The sequence below is a fragment of the Lissotriton helveticus genome, chromosome 4_1, assembly GCF_964261635.1.
Source record: "Lissotriton helveticus chromosome 4_1, aLisHel1.1, whole genome shotgun sequence".
NCBI lineage: Eukaryota > Metazoa > Chordata > Amphibia > Caudata > Salamandridae > Lissotriton > Lissotriton helveticus.
Genome location: NC_136063.1, coordinates 81844347 through 81861210, shown reverse-complemented (window position 1 = coordinate 81861210; position 16864 = coordinate 81844347). Strand labels below are relative to the sequence as shown.

General features: G+C 50.6%; 1 protein-coding gene across 1 annotated transcript; it reads right to left on the bottom strand.

Moving 5' to 3' along the window:
* Positions 1 to 11806: 11806 nt before the first annotated feature.
* LOC144827903 (histone H4) lies at positions 11807 to 12118 on the bottom strand. Its single transcript, XM_078686065.1, has one exon. It carries the CDS (start codon positions 12116 to 12118, stop codon positions 11807 to 11809), a length of 312 nt encoding a protein of 103 aa, XP_078542191.1.
* Positions 12119 to 16864: the final 4746 nt, after the last annotated feature.

Here is a 16864-nt window from a genome sequence, read left to right as displayed (position 1 = left end):
GGGTGAAATACAATTTATTGGGCATGTGAGGTGTTTTGCTTTAACACCTCCAGCCAGGGTTGAAACTTGAAATCTTACCCTTCGCTGAGCTCCATAACCCTGGGTAGAAAGTGTGACTTCTTCCCCTTGAAGCTTAACACCTCCAAATGTCACAGGTATCAGTGTAATTGGTGCCAGGAGGCTGGAAGTAGGCCCAAGGCCTTGTAGGCCTTTTACTGATACTGTGAAGGGGTGAAATAGACGTTAATGGGCATGTGAAGTGTTTTGCTTTAACACCTCCAGCCAGGGGGATAAACTGAAATCTTACCCTGCACGGAGCTCCATAACCCTGGGTAGAAGGTGCAACTTCATCCCCTTGAAGCTGAACACCTCCAAATGTCTCAAGTATCACAAAAACAGGTGCCTGGAGGCTGGAAACTGGCACTAGGCCTTGCAGGCCTTTCCTGATACTATGAAAGGGGTGAAATAGACTTTATTGGGCATGTGGAGTGTTTTGCTTTAACACCTCCAGCCAGGGGGATAACCTGGAATCTTACCCTGCACTGAGTTCCATAACCCTGGGTAAAAGGTGCGACTTCTTCCCCTTTAAGCTTAACACCACCAAATGTCACAGGTGTCAGTAACATTGGTGCCTGGGGGCTGGAAGTAGGCCCAAGGCCTTGCAGGCCTTTCCTGATACTGTGAAAGGGGTGAAATAGACTTTATTGGGCATGTGAAGTGTTTTGCTTTAACACCTCAAGCCAGGGGGATAACCTGGAATCTTACCCTGCGCTGAGCTCCAGAACCCTGGGTAAAAGGTGTGACTTCATTCCCTTGAAGCTTAACACCACCAAATGTCACAGGTATCAGTAACATTATTGCCTGGAGGCCTGAAGTAGGCACAAGGCCTTGCAGGCCTTTCCTGATACTGGGAAAGGGTGAAATAGACTTTATTGGGCATGTGGAGTGTTTTGCTTTAACACCTCCAGCCAGGGGCATAACCTGAAATCTTACCCTGCACTGAGCTCCATAACCCTGGGTAGAAGGTGTGACTTCATCCCCTTGAAGCTTAACACCACCAAATGTCACAGGTATCAGTAACATTGGTGCCTGGAGGCTGGAAGTAGGACCAAGGCCTTGCAGGTCCTTCCTGATACTGTGAAGGGGTGAAATAGACTTTATTGGGCATGTGAAGTGTTTTGCTTTAACACCTCCAGCCAGGGGGATAACCTGGAATCTTACCCTGCGCTGAGCTCCATAACCCTGGGTAAAAGGTGTGACTTCATCCCCTTGAAGCTTAGCACCTCCAAATGTCACAGGTATCAGTAACATTGGTGCCTGGAGGCTGGAAGTAGGACCAAGGCCTTGCAGGTCCTTCCTGATACTGTGAAGGGGTGAAATAGACTTTATTGGGCATGTGAAGTGTTTTGCTTTAACACCTCAAGCCAGGGGGATAACCTGGAATCTTACCCTGCGCTGAGCTCCATAACCCTGGGTAAAAGGTGTGACTTCATCCCCTTGAAGCTTAGCACCTCCAAATGTCACAGGTATCAGTAAAATTGGTGCCTGGAGGCTGGAAGTAGGCCCAAGGTCTTGCAGGCCTTTCCTGATACTGTGAAGGGGTAAAATAGAGTTTAATGGGCATGTGGAGTGTTTTGCTTTAACACCTCCAGCCAGGGGGATAACCTGAATTCTTACCCTGCGCTGAGCTCCATAACCCTGGGTAGAAGGTGTGACTTCATCCCCTTGACGCTTAGCACCTCCAAATGTCACAGGTATGAGTACAATTGGTGCCTGGAGGCTGGAAGTAGGCCCAAGGCCTTGCAGGCCTTTCCTGATACTGTGAAGGGGTGAAATACAATTTATTGGGCATGTGAGGTGTTTTGCTTTAACACCTCAAGCTTGGGGTATAACTTGAAATCTTACCCTGCGCTGAGCTCCATAACCCTGGGTAAAAGGTGTTACCTCATCCCCTTGAAGCTTAACACCACCACATGTCACAGGTATCAGTAACATTGGTGACTTGAGGCTGGAAGTAGGCACAAGGCCTTGCAGGCCTTTCCTGATACTGGGAAAGGGTGAAATACACTGTACTGGGCATGTGAGGTGTTTTGCTTAAACACCTCCAGCCAGGGGGATAACCTGAAATCTTACCCTGCACGGAGCTCCATAACCCTGGGTAGAAGATGTGACTTCTTCCCCTTGAAGCTGAACACCTCCAAATGTCTCAAGTATCACAAAAACAGGTGCCTGGAGGCTGGAAACTGGCACTAGGCCTTGCAGGCCTTTCCTGATACTATGAAAGGGGTGAAATAGACGTTATTGGGCATGTGGAGTGTTTTGCTTTAACACCTCCAGCCAGGGGGATAACCTGGAATCTTACCCTGCACTGAGTTCCATAACCCTGGGTAAAAGGTGCGACTTCTTCCCCTTTAAGCTTAACACCACCAAATGTCACAGGTTTATTGGGCATGTGAAGTGTTTTGCTTTAACACCTCCAGCCAGGGGGATAATCTGAAATCTTACCCTGCGCTGAGCTCCATAACCCTGGGTAAAAGGTGTGCCTTCATCCCCTTGAAGCTCAACACCACCAAATGTCACAGGTATCAGTAACATTGGTGCCTGGAGGCTGGAAGTAGGACCAAGGCCTTGCAGGTCCTTCCTGATACTGTGAAGGGGTGAAATAGACTTTATTGGGCATGTGAAGTGTTTTGCTTTAACACCTCCAGCCAGGGGGATAACCCCAATTCTTACCCTGCGCTGAGCTCCATAACCCTGGGTAGAAAGTGTGACTTCATCCCCTTGAAGCTGAACACCACCAAATGTCACCGGTATCAGTAAAATTGGTGCCTGGAAGCTGGAAGTAGGCCCAAGGCCTTGCAGGCCTTTCCTGTTACTGTGAAAGGGGTGAAATAGACTTTATTGGGCATGTGGAGTGTTTTGCTTTAACACCTCCAGCCAGGGGGATAACCCCAATTCTTACCCTGCGCTGAGCTCCATTACCCTGGGTAAAAGGTGTGACTTCATCCCCTTGAAGCTGAACACCTCCAAATGTCTCAAGTATCACAAAAACAGGTGCCTGGAGGCTGGAAACTGGCACTAGGCATTGCAGGCCTTTCCTGATACTATGAAAGGGGTGAAATAGACTTTATTGGGCATGTGAAGTGTTTTTCTTTAACACCTCCAGCCAGGGGGATAACCCGAATTCTTACCCTGCACTGAGCTCCATAACCCTGGGTAGAAGGTGTGACTTCATCCCCTTGACGCTTAGCACCTCCAAATGTCACAGGTATCAGTAAAATTGGTGCCTGGAGGATGGAAGTAGGCCCAAGGCCTTGCAGGCCTTTCCTGATACTGTGAAGGGGTGAAATAGACTTTATTGGGCATGTGGAGTGTTTTGCTTTAACACCTCCAGCCAGGGGGATAATCTGAAATCTTACCCTGCGCTGAGCTCCATAACCCTGGGTAAAAGGTGTGCCTTCATCCCCTTGAAGCTCAACACCACCTTATGTCACAGGTATCAGTAACATTGGTGCCTGGAGGCTGGAAGTAGGACCAAGGCCTTGCAGGTCCTTCCTGATACTGTGAAAGGGTGAAATAGACTTTATTGGGCATGTGAAGTGTTTTTCTTTAACACCTCCAGCCAGGGGGATAACCCCAATTCTTACCCTGCACTGAGCTCCATAACCCTGGGTAGAGGGTGTGACTTCATCCCCTTGAAGCTTAACACTACCAAATGTCACAGGTATCAGTAACATTGGTGCCTGGAGGCCTGAAGTAGGCACAAGGCCTTGCAGGCCTTTCCTGATACCGTGAAGGGGTGAAATAGACTTTATTGGGCAGTTGAAGTGTTTTGCTTTAACACCTCAGGCCAGGGGGATAAACTGAAATCTTACCCTGCGCTGAGCTCCATAACCCTGGGTAAAAGGTGTGACTTCATCCCCTCGAAGCTTAACACCACCAAATGTCACAGGTATCAGTAAAATTGGTGCCTGTAGGCTGGAAGTAGGCCCAAGGCCTTGAAGGCCTTTCCTGATACTGTGAATGGGTGAAATACACTGTACTGGGCATGTGAGGTGTTTTGCTTAAACACCTCAAGCCAGGGGGATAACCTGAATTGTTACCCTGCGCTGAGCTCCATAACCCTGGGTAAAAGGTGTGCCTTCATCCCCTTGAAGCTCAACACCACCAAATGTCACAGGTATCAGTAACATTGGTGCCTGGAGGCTGGAAGTAGGCACAAGGCCTTGCAGGCCTTTCCTGATACTGGGAAAGGGTAAAATACACTGTACTGGGCATGTGAGGTGTTTTGCTTAAACACCTCCTGCCAGGGGGATAACCTGAATTCTTACCCTGCGCTGAGCTCCATAACCCTGGGTAGAAGATGTGACTTCTTCCCCTTGAAGAATAACACCACCAATTGTCACAGGTATTAGTAACATTGGCGCCTGGAGGCTGGAAGTAGGCACAAGGCCTTGCAGGCCTTTCCTGATACTGTGGAGGGGTGAAATAGACTTTATTGGGCATGTGAGGTGTTTTGATTTAACACCTCCAGCCAAGGGGATAACCTGAATTCTTACCCAGCGCTGAGCTCCATAACCCTGGGTAGAAGGTGCAACTTCTTCCCCTTGAAGCTTAACACCACCAAATGTCACAGGTATCAGTAACATTGGTGCCTGGAGGATGGAAGTAGGCCCAAGGCCTTGCAGGCCTTTCCTGATACTGTGAAGGGGTGAAATAGACTTTATAGGGCATGTGAAGTGTTTTGCTTTAACACCTCAGGCCAGGGAGATAAACTGAAATCTTACCCTGCACTGAGCTCCATAACTCTGGGTAGAAGGTGTGACTTCATCCCCTTGAAGCTGAACACCTCCAAATGTCACAAGTATCACAAAAACAGGTGTCTGGGGGCTGGAAGTAGGCCTAAGGCCTTGCAGGCCTTTCCTGATACTGTGGAGGGGTGAAATAGACTTTATTGGGCATGTGGAGTGTTTTGCTTTAACACCTCGAGCCAGGGGGATAACCTGAAATCATACCCTGCGGTGAGCTCCATAACCCTGGGTAGAAGATGTGACTGCTTCCCCTTGAAGCTTAACACCACCAAATGTCACAGGTATCAGTAACATTGGTGCCTGGAGGCTGGTAGTAGGCCCAAGGCCTTGCAGGCCTTTTCCTGATACTGTAAAAGGGGTGAAATAGACTTTATTGGGCATGTGAAGTGTTTTGCTTAAACACCTCCAGCCAGGGGGATAACCTAAAATATTACCCTGCGCTGAGCTCCATAACCCTGGGTAGAAGATGTGACTTCTTCCCCTTGAAGCTTAACACCACCAAATGTCACAGGTATCAGTAACATTGGTGCCTGGAGGCTGGAAGTAGGCACAAGGCCTTTTAGGCCTTCCCTGATACTGTGGAGGGGTGAAATAGACTTTATTGGGCATGTGAGGTGTTTTGCTTTAACACCTCCAGCCAGGGGGATAACCTGAAATCTTACCCTGCGCTGAGCTCCATAACCCTGGGTAAAAGGTGTGACTTCATCCCCTTGAAGTTTAACACCACCAAATGTCACAGGTATCAGTAACATTGGTGCCTGTGGGCTGGAAGTAGGCCCAAGGCCTTGCAGGCCTTTCCTGATACTGGGAAAGGGTGAAATACACTGTACTGGGCATGTGAGGTGTTTTGCTTAAACACCTCCAGCCAGGGGGGATAACCTAAAATCTTACCCTGCGCTGAGCTCCATAACCCTGGGTAGAAAGTGTGACTACATCCCCTTGAAGCTTAACACCTCCAAATGCCACAGGTATCAGTAAAATTGGTGCCTGGAGGCTGGAAGTAGGCAGAAGGCCTTGCAGGCCTTTCCTGATACTGGGAAAGGGTGAAATACACTGTACTGGGCATGTGAGGTGTTTTGCTTAAACACCTCCAGCCAGGGGGATAACCTAAAATCTTACCCTGCGCTGAGCTCCATAACCCTGGGTAGAAAGTGTGACTTCATCCCCTTGAAGCTTAACACCACCAAATGTCACAGGTATCCGTAAAATTGGTGCCTGGAGGCTGGAAGTAGGCCCAAGGCCTTGTAGGCCTTTCCTGATACTGTGAAAGGGTGGAATACCATTTATTGGGCATGTGAAGTGTTTTGCTTTAACACCTCAAGCCAGGGGGATAACCTGGAATCTTACCCTGCGCTGAGCTCCATAACCCTGGGTAAAAGGTGTGACTTCATCCCCTTGAGGCTTAACACCACCAAATGTTACTGGTATCAGTAACATTGGTGCCTGGAGGCCTGAAGTAGGCACAAGGCCTTGCAGGCCTTTCCTGATACTGGGAAAGGGTGAAATACACTGTACTGGGCATGTGAGGTGTTTTGCTTAAACACCTCCAGCCAGGGGGATAACCTGAATTCTTACCCTGCGCTGAGCTCCATAACCCTGGGTAGAAGATGTGACTTCTTCCCCTTGAAGCTTAACACCACCAAATGTCACAGGTATCAGTAACATTGGTGCCTGGAGGCTGGAAGTAGGCACAAGGCCTTGCAGGCCTTCCCTGATACTGTGGAGGGGTGAAATAGACTTTATTGGGCATGAGAAGTGTTTTGCTTCAACACATCCAGCTAGGGGTGAAAAGCTGAAATCTTACCCTGCGCTGAGCTCCATAACCCTCGGTAGAAGGTGTGACTTCTTCCCCTTGAAGCTTAACACCACCAAATGTCACAGATATCAGTAACATTGGTGCCTGGAGGCTGGAAGTAGGCACAAGGCCTTGCAGGCCTTTCCTGATACTGTGAAGGGGTGAAATAGACTTTATTGGGCATGTGAAGTGTTTTGCTTTAACACCTCAAGCTTGGGGTATAACCTGAAATCTTACCCTGCGCGGAGCTCCATAACCCTGGGTAGAAGGTGCGACTTCATCCCCTTGAAGCTTAACACCACCAAATGTCACAGGTATCAGTAACATTGGTGCCTGGAGGCTGGAAGTAGGACCAAGGCCTTGCAGGTCCTTCCTGATACTGTGAAGGGGTGAAATAGACTTTATTGGGCATGTGAAGTGTTTTGCTTTAACACCTCAAGCCAGGGGGATAACCTGGAATCTTACCCTGCGCTGAGCTCCATAACCCTGGGTAAAAGGTGTGACTTCATTCCCTTGAAGCTTAGCACCTCCAAATGTCACAGGTATCAGTAAAATTGGTGCCTGGAGGCTGGAAGTAGGCCCAAGGTCTTGCAGGCCTTTCCTGATACTGTGAAGGGGTAAAATAGACTTTAATGGGCATGTGGAGTGTTTTGCTTTAACACCTCCAGCCAGGGGGATAACCTGAATTCTTACCCTGCGCGGAGCTCCATAACCCTGGGTAGAAGGTGTGACTTCATCCCCTTGACGCTTAGCACCTCCAAATGTCACAGGTATCAGTACAATTGGTGCCTGGAGGCTGGAAGTAGGCCCAAGGTCTTGCAGGCCTTTCCTGATACTGTGAAAGGGGTGAAATAGACTTTATTGGGCATGTGAAGTGTTTTGCTTTAACGCCTCAAGACAGGGGGATAACCCGGAATCTTACCCTGCGCTGAGCTCCATAACCCTGGGTAGAAGGTGTGACTTCATCCCCTTGACGCTTAGCACCTCCAAATGTCACAGGTATCAGTAACATTGGTGCCTGGAGGCTGGAAGTAGGCCCAAGGCCTTGCAGGCCTTTCCTGATACTATGAAAGGGGTGAAATAGACTTTATTGGGCATGTGGAGTGTTTTGCTTTAACACCTCCAGCCAGGGGGATAACCTGGAATCTTACCCTGCACTGAGTTCCATAACCCTGGGTAAAAGGTGCGACTTCTTCCCCTTTAAGCTTAACACCACCAAATGTCACAGGTGTCAGTAACATTGGTGCCTGGGGGCTGGAAGTAGGCCCAAGGCCTTGCAGGCCTTTCCTGATACTGTGAAAGGGGTGAAATAGACTTTATTGGGCATGTGAAGTGTTTTGCTTTAACACCTCAAGCCAGGGGGATAACCTGGAATCTTACCCTGCGCTGAGCTCCAGAACCCTGGGTAAAACGTGTGACTTCATTCCCTTGAAGCTTAACACCACCAAATGTCACAGGTATCAGTAACATTAGTGCCTGGAGGCCTGAAGTAGGCACAAGGCCTTGCAGGCCTTTCCTGATACTGGGAAAGGGTGACATAGACTTTATTGGGCATGTGGAGTGTTTTGCTTTAACACCTCCAGCCAGGGGGATAACCCCAATTATTACCCTGCGTTGAGCTCCATAACCCTGGGTAGAAAGTGTGACTTCATCCCCTTGAAGCTGAACACCACCAAATGTCATCGGTATCAGTAAAATTGGTGCCTGGGGGCTGGAAGTAGCTACGCCCAAGGCCTTGCAGGCCTTTCCTGATACTGTGAAGGGGTGAAATAGACTGTGTTGGGCAAGTGAAGTGTTTTGCTTTAACACCTGTTGCCAGGGGGATAACCTGAATTGTTACCCTGCACTGAGCTCCATAACCCTGGGTAGAAGGTGTGACTTCTTCCCCTTGAAGCTTAACACCACCAAATGTCACAGGTATCAGTAACATTGGTGCCTGGAGGATGGAAGTAGGCCCAAGGCCTTGCAGGCCTTTCCTGATACTGTGAAGGGGTGAAATAGACTTCAATGGGCATGTGAAGTGTTTGGCTTTAACACCTCCAGCCAGGGGGATAAACTGAAATCTTACCCTGCGCGGAGCTCCATAACCCTGGGTAGAAGGCGCGACTTCATCCCCTTGAAGCCTTACAGCTCCAAATGTCACAGGTATTTGTTAAACTGGTACCTGGAGGCTGGAAGTAGGCCCATGGCCTAGCAGGCCTTGTCCTGATACTGTAAAAGGGGTTAAAAACATTGTATTGACCACGTGACGTGTCTCCTTTTCACACCTCAAGCCAGGGGGTCAGCCTGAAGCCTTACCCTGCGCAGAGCTCCTTAACCCTAGGTAGAAGGTGTGACTTCATCCCCTTGAAGCCTTACACCTCCAAATCTCACAGGTATCAGTAAAACTGGTGCTTGGAGGCTGGAAGAAGTTCCATGGCCTTGCTGGCCTCACCTGACACTGTTAAGGGGTGACATACACTTTATTGGACTTTTGAAGTGTGTTGTTTTCACACCCCCAGCCAGGAGTATAACCCTAAATATTACCCTGCGCGGAGTTCCTTAACCCTGGGTAGGAGGAGTGACTTTGTCCCCTTGAAGCTGCAGGCTTCATAATGTCACAAGTATCACGAAAATAGGTGCCTGGAGGCTGGAAATGTGCCTATGGTCTTGCAGGCCTGGGTCTGATACTGTAAAGGGGTTAGATACAGTGTTGGAATAAATAACTCTTTCGTTTTCCCACCTCCAGCCAGGGGTGGAACCTGAAATCTTACTCTGCGCGGAGGTCCATAGCCCAGGTTAGTAGGAGCAACTGTATCCCCTTTGAAGATTAACTCCGCCGAATGTTACAAGTATCCCTAAAAGAGGTGTTTGGAGGCTAGGAATGGGCCCACAGCCTTGTGCTGATACTGTAACAGGGGGGAATCTCACCCTGCGCGGAGCTCCATAGCCCTGTGCAGAAATAGACACTTTGTGCCTGCAGGCTAGAAATGGGCTTGGGACACTGAAGGCTAGGATCTGATAATGCAAAGGGCTTTATATACCTTTTGAATGACTTTTTTTTTTTTCTCCGCCTCCAGCCAAAGGGGAAATCCTGAAATATTACCCTAATCGGAGCTCCATAGCCCTGAGTAGAAAAAGTGACTTAGTCCCCTAGAACCTAAACATTGAGCAAAATATATATATATATATATTTTGTATTAACAGTTTTAAATGGGTAAATTGTACCCGGATCGGAGATCCATAGGCCGGGTAGAAAAAGTGACTTTGTCCCCTTCAACCTAGAGTTATTTGAAGAAGAAGAAAAAAATTGTATGTGTATATATATTTTTTTTATTTATTTTGGACCACCTTCAGCTTAGGGGGAAAACCTGAAGTTTTACCCGGATCGGAGCTCCACATCCTCGGGTAGAAACAGTGACGTTGTCCCCTTGAACCTAAAGTTAGTAAAAAAAAAAAAAAGTTTAGATTTTTTTTTTGCCGACCTCCGGCTAAGGGGGGAAACCCGAAATTGTACCCGAATCGGAGCTCCCCAGCCCTGGGTAGAACAAGTGACTTTGTCCCCTTGAAACTAAGGAAATAGTAAAAAAAAAAAAATATGTATATATATATATATAGTTATTTTTTTTGCCGACCTCCAGCTAAGGGGGGAAACCGGAAATGTTACCCGAATCGGAGCTCATCAGCCCTGGGTAGAAAAAGTGACTTTGTCCCCTTGAACATAAAGTTAGAAAAAATGTATGTATCGTTTTTTTTTTTTTTTTTTTTTTTGCCGACCTCCAGCTAAGGGGGAAATGCGGAAATTTTACCCGAATCGGAGCTCACCAGCCCTGGGTAGAAGTAGTGCCCACGTCCCCTTGAACCAAAATGTCCACACACAAAAAAAGAAAAATACTGAAAGCGTTGTTTAAAGGCCCACAGGGACCCGTAAACGGACATGGTGGTTCGCCACATCATTTAGGACCCCACACCCTCTTCCTATGGGCCTGCATGGGAACCCTATTGTATCGACTATTAAGCCCCTAGGGCTTATGCTCCTGGGCGGAAGACAAAGTTGGAGTTAGCACGGCCATTCCGCCGCCCGGCCATCTGGTCGCCGTAGCTGACTGGGCCATCTGGTCGCCGACCAGATGGCCCAGTGAGTTGCGGCGACCAGATGGCCGGGCGGCGGAATGGCCGCGCTAACTCCAACTTTGTCTCCCAGCCAGGCGCTGTAAGCCCCCACTACGTGGGGGGCTTAATAGTCGGTGAACTGCGTGACTCGTGGGGCCCTGAGCCGGGCTAAACCCACTTTAGGTCCCCAGGCAAGGGCTCCATGATGGCGGGCCCCTGGGCCGTGCTAAACCCACCGTAGGTCCCCAGTCCAGGGCTCCATGATGGCAGGCCCCTGGACCGGGCTGAACCCACCTTAGGTCCCCAGGCAAGGGCTCCATGATGGCGGGCCCCTGGGCCGGGCTAAACCCACCGTAGGTCCCCAGTCCAGGGCTCCATGATGGCAGGCCCCTGGACCGGACTGAACCCACCTTAGGTCCCCAGGCAAGGGCTCCATGATGGCGGGCCCCTGGGCCGTGCTAAACCCACCTTAGGTCCCCAGTCCAGGGCTCCATGATGGCAGGCCGCTGGACCGGGCTGAACCCACAGTAGGTCCCCAGGCAAGGGCTCCATGTTGGCGTGCACCTGGGCCGGGCTAAACCTGCCTTATCTCCCCAGTGAAGGGCTTCAGGATAACGGGACCCTGGGACGGGCTAAACACGAATTAGGTCCCCAGTCCAGGGCTCCGTGGTGGCGGGCCCCTGGACCGGGCTGAGCCCGCCTTAGGTCACCAGTTTAGGGCTCCATGGTTGCGGGCCCCTGGGCCGGGCTAAACACGCCTTAGGTCCCCAGTTTAGAGCTCCAGGAAAACGGGACCCTGGGCCGGGCTAAACCCACCGTAGGTCCCCAGGCAAGGGCTCCATAATGGCGGGCACCTGGGCCGGTCTAAACACCCCCTTAGGGACCCAGTCCAGGGCTCCTGAATGGCGGGCTCCTGGGGCCACGGGACAGCGCCCGACATGGTAGGGTGGCACCGGAGCAAATCCCCTGGTATTGGGCTAGCGAGTAGCCGATCCCGGCTCTGCGGGAACAATAGTGCATAGACACAGCTCTCCCATGACATCGTGGTCGGCTCTTAAAAGAGCCTTTGGGTTGGTGTTTTGCGTTTTTCCGAGGGCAAGTCGAGTGTTTAACCGCCGAATCCGTAGAGGGTGCGGCCCTGGCGCTTCAGGGCATAGACCACATCCATGGCGGTGACGGTCTTCCGCTTGGCGTGCTCGGTGTAGGTGACGGCGTCCCGGATCACGTTCTCCAGGAAAACCTTGAGCACCCCGCGGGTCTCCTCGTAGATGAGGCCGGAGATGCGCTTGACTCCGCCACGGCGCGCCAGGCGGCGAATGGCCGGCTTGGTGATGCCCTGGATGTTGTCCCGGAGCACCTTGCGGTGCCTCTTGGCGCCGCCTTTGCCGAGCCCCTTCCCTCCTTTGCCGCGTCCAGACATGTTCTCCTCTCGATGATGTGAGCAGAAATGAAATCTCGTCTGCTGTCTTGTTTTCGTCTGTCAGATTCCTTCTGACAGTGGTGAGTTTTTGGATACCGAGGCAGTAGCCTCATTACTCCACAATCGTTTTGAATTTTTTAGTCGCTGTTTAGATTGTCTTATTGATGTGTGACGCTTTGTCACAGTTGAGGTTGCATCACATGGTCATCTCAGTGATGGGCCGCGGGTAGCGGTCGATTGAGTATGCAGAATTGTCAGCATGTTTCCTCAGGGGGTCTTGTCTTTGTCCATCAAGTTCCTTCTGATAGTGTTGAGTTTTGGTTGCTTGCCGAGGCTATCATGCCATCTGGCAGCGGTGGGTTTTGTGTACCTGCCGGCGTTTGCCTTCAAGCAGTGCTGAGTTTTTGGATGCTGCGTTTCTGTTTCAGTTTCGCAAGGTTAGCGCTTCAATGGGACGCGGGTAGCGGTCAAATGGGTTCGTAGAGATGTCTGCGAGTTTCCTGATCAGTGGGTTTTCTTTTTGATCTAATCCTGTGTAGAATTTCCTGTTGAGTTTGAGGAGATGGTCGTCCAGCATCTCAATCCCTAAGTCTCTGTGGAGGTCTGCTGTTCGTGTGAACATAGGTGCACCTGCTGCAATCCGTAAGGCCTTGTTCTGTACTTTCTGTAGGTCCATCCGAAGCTGTGGGCGGCAGCCACTCCAAACTGGTGAAGCGTATGTCATAGTTGGTCGAATTATTGCAGTGACTACTCGCACCTTGCTCTGCATGGGCATCGACTTGGTCTTCAGGAGTGGGTATAATGCAGCCAGTTTGGATGCTGCTTTCTGGCAGGTCTTCTCTATGTGGTTTTTCCAGCTGAGTTTAGAGTCCAGAGTCACCCCCAGGTAGGAGCTGCTGTTTTCCCATTTGACCTCGTCCCCGTTGAGGAGGATCTGTGGGTGTTTCCTGTTCTGCTTCCTGGTAAATAATGTTGCAGTGGTTTTGCCCGTGTTCAAGGTGATCTGCCAGTCGCTGTACCATTCGGAGAGTCTGCAGAGCGATGTCTCCAGGTTCTTAGCCACTTCCTTGTCGCTGAAGGATTGAGAGATGACCGCGACATCATCTGCGTAAAGGGCAAGATCAGTCTTCTTTAGGTCCGTGGGGATGTCGTTTGTGAATATGTTGAAGAGGAATGGTCCTAGGATTGATCCCTGAGGCACTCCAGCAAGAATTGGGCGTGGCGATGAGCATTCTTCTCGCACTGCCACGTGAAAGGTCCGATTTGTCAGGTAGCTGGACAGTAGCATGACCAGGTAGCTGGGAAACTGGAGCTTGATAAGTTTATAAAGCAGTCCCTCGTGCCATACTCGGTCGAACGCTTTGGCTACATCCAGAAAGACTACTCCGGTAGACTTGTTGATGTTGAAACCATGGCTGATGATGTCCACAACTCTGAGGAGTTGGTGATTGGTTGAGTGATCTTTCCGGAACCCAAACTGTTCTTTGGCAAGGAGGTTGTTGCTTGTCGCAAAGTCCACAAGACGGGCGTGGATAACTTTTTCAAAGAGTTTTGATAGGCCAGATAGTAGACTTATGGGCCGGTAATTTGCAGGATCTCGCAGTGGTTTCCCAGCCTTGGGGAATACGACGACTCTTGCTTCTTTCCAGGTGTTTGGGAAATACTGGTGCTTCATGCATGCGTTAAATATCTCAGCAAGGTGATCCACTGCAGTATCTGGTAGCATCTTGATGGCTTGGTTGACTATTCTGTCCTTCCCTGGTGCCTTGCCGTTTTTTAGTGTTTTTGCCAGGTCCAGTAATTCGCCCATTGAGCATTCCTCAATGTGTGCAGTTTCTGTTTCTGGTGGGTGCTCCCGGTGATGCTTGGCGACCTCTTGCTCTACTTCTGGTGCCAGTTTGCTTGCCTGGTTGGGCCTGAATGATGCCTCCAGCGTGTCAGCGAAGACCTCAGCCTTATCCCTGCTGCTGCATGCCAGGTGAGTCGTCCCTTGTATCGGTGGGTTTGGTTCCTTCTTCCCAGTCAGGCGGCGGGTCATTCTCCAGAGAGAGTTGTCTGAGTCCTTAAGGTTGGCTGTAGCTGCTTCCCATTTTTCGCCTCTATGCTGGCTTATTTGCATCTTCAGCTGTCTTGTCAGTTCATTATACTTCTTCAGCAGGTCGGGGGTGCGGTTCCTTTGCCACTCTCTGCGGGCTCTGTTCTTGGCAGCTATTGACTGCTTGATGCCCTTCGGGAGATCGTAGATAGAGCATCGTTGTAGTTTCTGCTCTGGAATGCTGCGCTCAATAGCTGTGTGGATTGAAGCTGTGAAGTGGTGAATTGCCTGGTCAATGTCTTCAGTGCTTCGCAGGGGACCTGGGACCAGTGTCTCCTCCAGGCATCTCTTGTATAGGCACCAGTCCGCCTTCTTGAAGTTGTGTCTGATGCCCTGCTGCTGGTCTTCAAGTACGTCTCCAACTGTGATCAATACTGGGTTGTGGTCGGATGTCAGCGCTGTTAGGGTTTCAAGCTCCATAGACTGGGAGAGATTCTTCATGACCACAATGTCCAGAACATCTGGTTTATGCAGTGCAGAGCCTGGATAGTGCGTTGGTTGAGTCGGGCCGGCCACTACAAAGTCCTCCTTCTTTGAGTGGGCAAGTAGGGCGTGTCCTTTGCTGTTTCCCGTCCGAGAGTTCCAGCATTTGTGCTTGGCATTAAGGTCGCCTCCAATTAGTGTTGGGATGCTGGGGTCCAGTAAAGCATCCAGGTCCTTTGGGCTTAGCTTGCCTGGGGGTGAGTAGGCGGCGATCAGCCGCAGCGGGCCTGCAGATGTCTGAATCTGTATGCCAGTTGCTTCAATGCTCCCAACTGGTGGTAGAGAGATCTCGTGGTGCTTCACTTTTGTGCTGACGATCACCGCTGTTCCCCCACCCTTGGCTCCAGTGGTGCGATCTGTGCGGTATACCCTGTGGTTTGCTATGTTGAGCTTCTGGCTTCCTTGAAGGTGGGTCTCGGAGATAAGCGCTATATCCACGTCCATGGTTTCCATCAGGTGCAGGAGTTCTGCAGTTTTCTTCTGAATGCCATTAGCATTCCACATCACGAAGAGGGAGTTTCTTTTAGATTTTGCTGCCATTGCTGGTGTTTTCTTCGCCCTGGAAAAGTCCGGCGATAATATTCGCCACCATTGTCACCACCGGGTGGATGTTCATATCTGCAACCGTTTTTGCAATCTTCGCAATGAGTTCCTGCCAGTTGATGGCTGAGCCTATTTCACAGGATGGTCCCGGTGCGGTTGTTGGAGGTGGGCTGGTTGAGCCTGTTCCACCGGATGGTCCCGGTGCTGTTGTGGGAGGCGGGCTGACTTGTTTCGGTACTATGACGTCCGCGTATGTCCTTCCATCCACGTGTGCTTCTCTACTGTTGTCGGTTGTATTGGGGGTTGGGATCCTGTGGTCCAGTGCAGGTCTGCGGTTGTAGGTCTTCCTTTGGTGCTGGTCCGTTGCTGATGATTGTTGGGAAGACCTTTGTGGTTGTGAGGGTGGCTTGCGGTGTTCAACCTTCTTTGCATTCTGTAGATAGGGACAGCCGCGATAGCTCGCTGGGTGGGGTCCTGCGCAGTTGGCACACTTTGCTGGTTCGGTTTCCCGGTTCCTTGTGCATTGGGTGGAGGTGTGTTCACCTCCGCAGCGTACACACTTTGGCTTCTGTTGGCAGAAAGCAGAGGTGTGCCCCAGGCGCTGGCAGTTGTAGCACATGACTGGTCCTCGTTTCCCTTTAGGTGCTTCTGTGGTTACGATGCAGCCGCAGAGCCGTGTGACTGCTGAAAGGTCCGCTGGTTTCCCGTCGTGGCTTGCTGACAGGGTTACGACAAAGAGGGGAAATTTCTTGCTCTTGTCTGCTGGAGAGGCAATCTGCGCGATATTTTTGACTGGAAGCCCGCGTTCAGCTAAGTCCCCAGTGATGTGGTCAAGTGATGCATTTGCTGGGAGTCCCCGTATTACAAAGCGCTGGGCTTTTGCAGTGGTCATTGGGAAGGTGTAATACTCCATTTTCTGTTCGGTGAGTGTGCTGGTCACGCTCCTGTAGTCTTCTGGGGTGGTGAGCATAAGCTTGGCGTGGTCTTGCCTGGGCTTGATCGTGTAGGGGGAGCCGCAGTGTTCATCCAGCATCTCCACGAGGTCCTTGTGTGTGGGTAAGTTCTTCAGGATGATGGGGGGGATCCGTAGTCTTTTTGTGGGACCTGGAGACGTCCCTGGTTCACCTGCCCCGTGGTCCTGAGGGTTGGCGTCGCAGTCCTGGGTAAGCTGGAGAGCCTGATAGCGGTTTGAGGTTGGAATTGTAGGACTGATGAGAGGTGGGCGGGCAAGCTTTGCATGTTTTTCCGGCGAGCTTGGATTTGAGTCGCGTCCCTTTCTTTTTGCCTGAGTGCGCCATTCCGTGTCGTCTCCGGTGTTGCAGGGTTGAGTCCCGGCGTCTGCATCCATGGTTGGTGCTGCTTGGTGGAGGGGCTGTGGGTCGCCTTGGGTAGACATAGGGTAGTAGCTATGGGGCTTCTACGGGTATAGTAACACTAAGTTTTTTGCTAAGAAAAACCTGAAATTCACAGACAGTGTTGCTAGGGAGTCGCAAGATCCAGAGTATCAAAAGGTCAATTGATGCAAAACCACAGTCTCAGAATCAGCTGTTGTAAAATCACAAATGCAAGTGCAGACAATGCAGGAGGATAGCACAGCTTATAGCAGGTCAGAAAGCGCAGGTAGC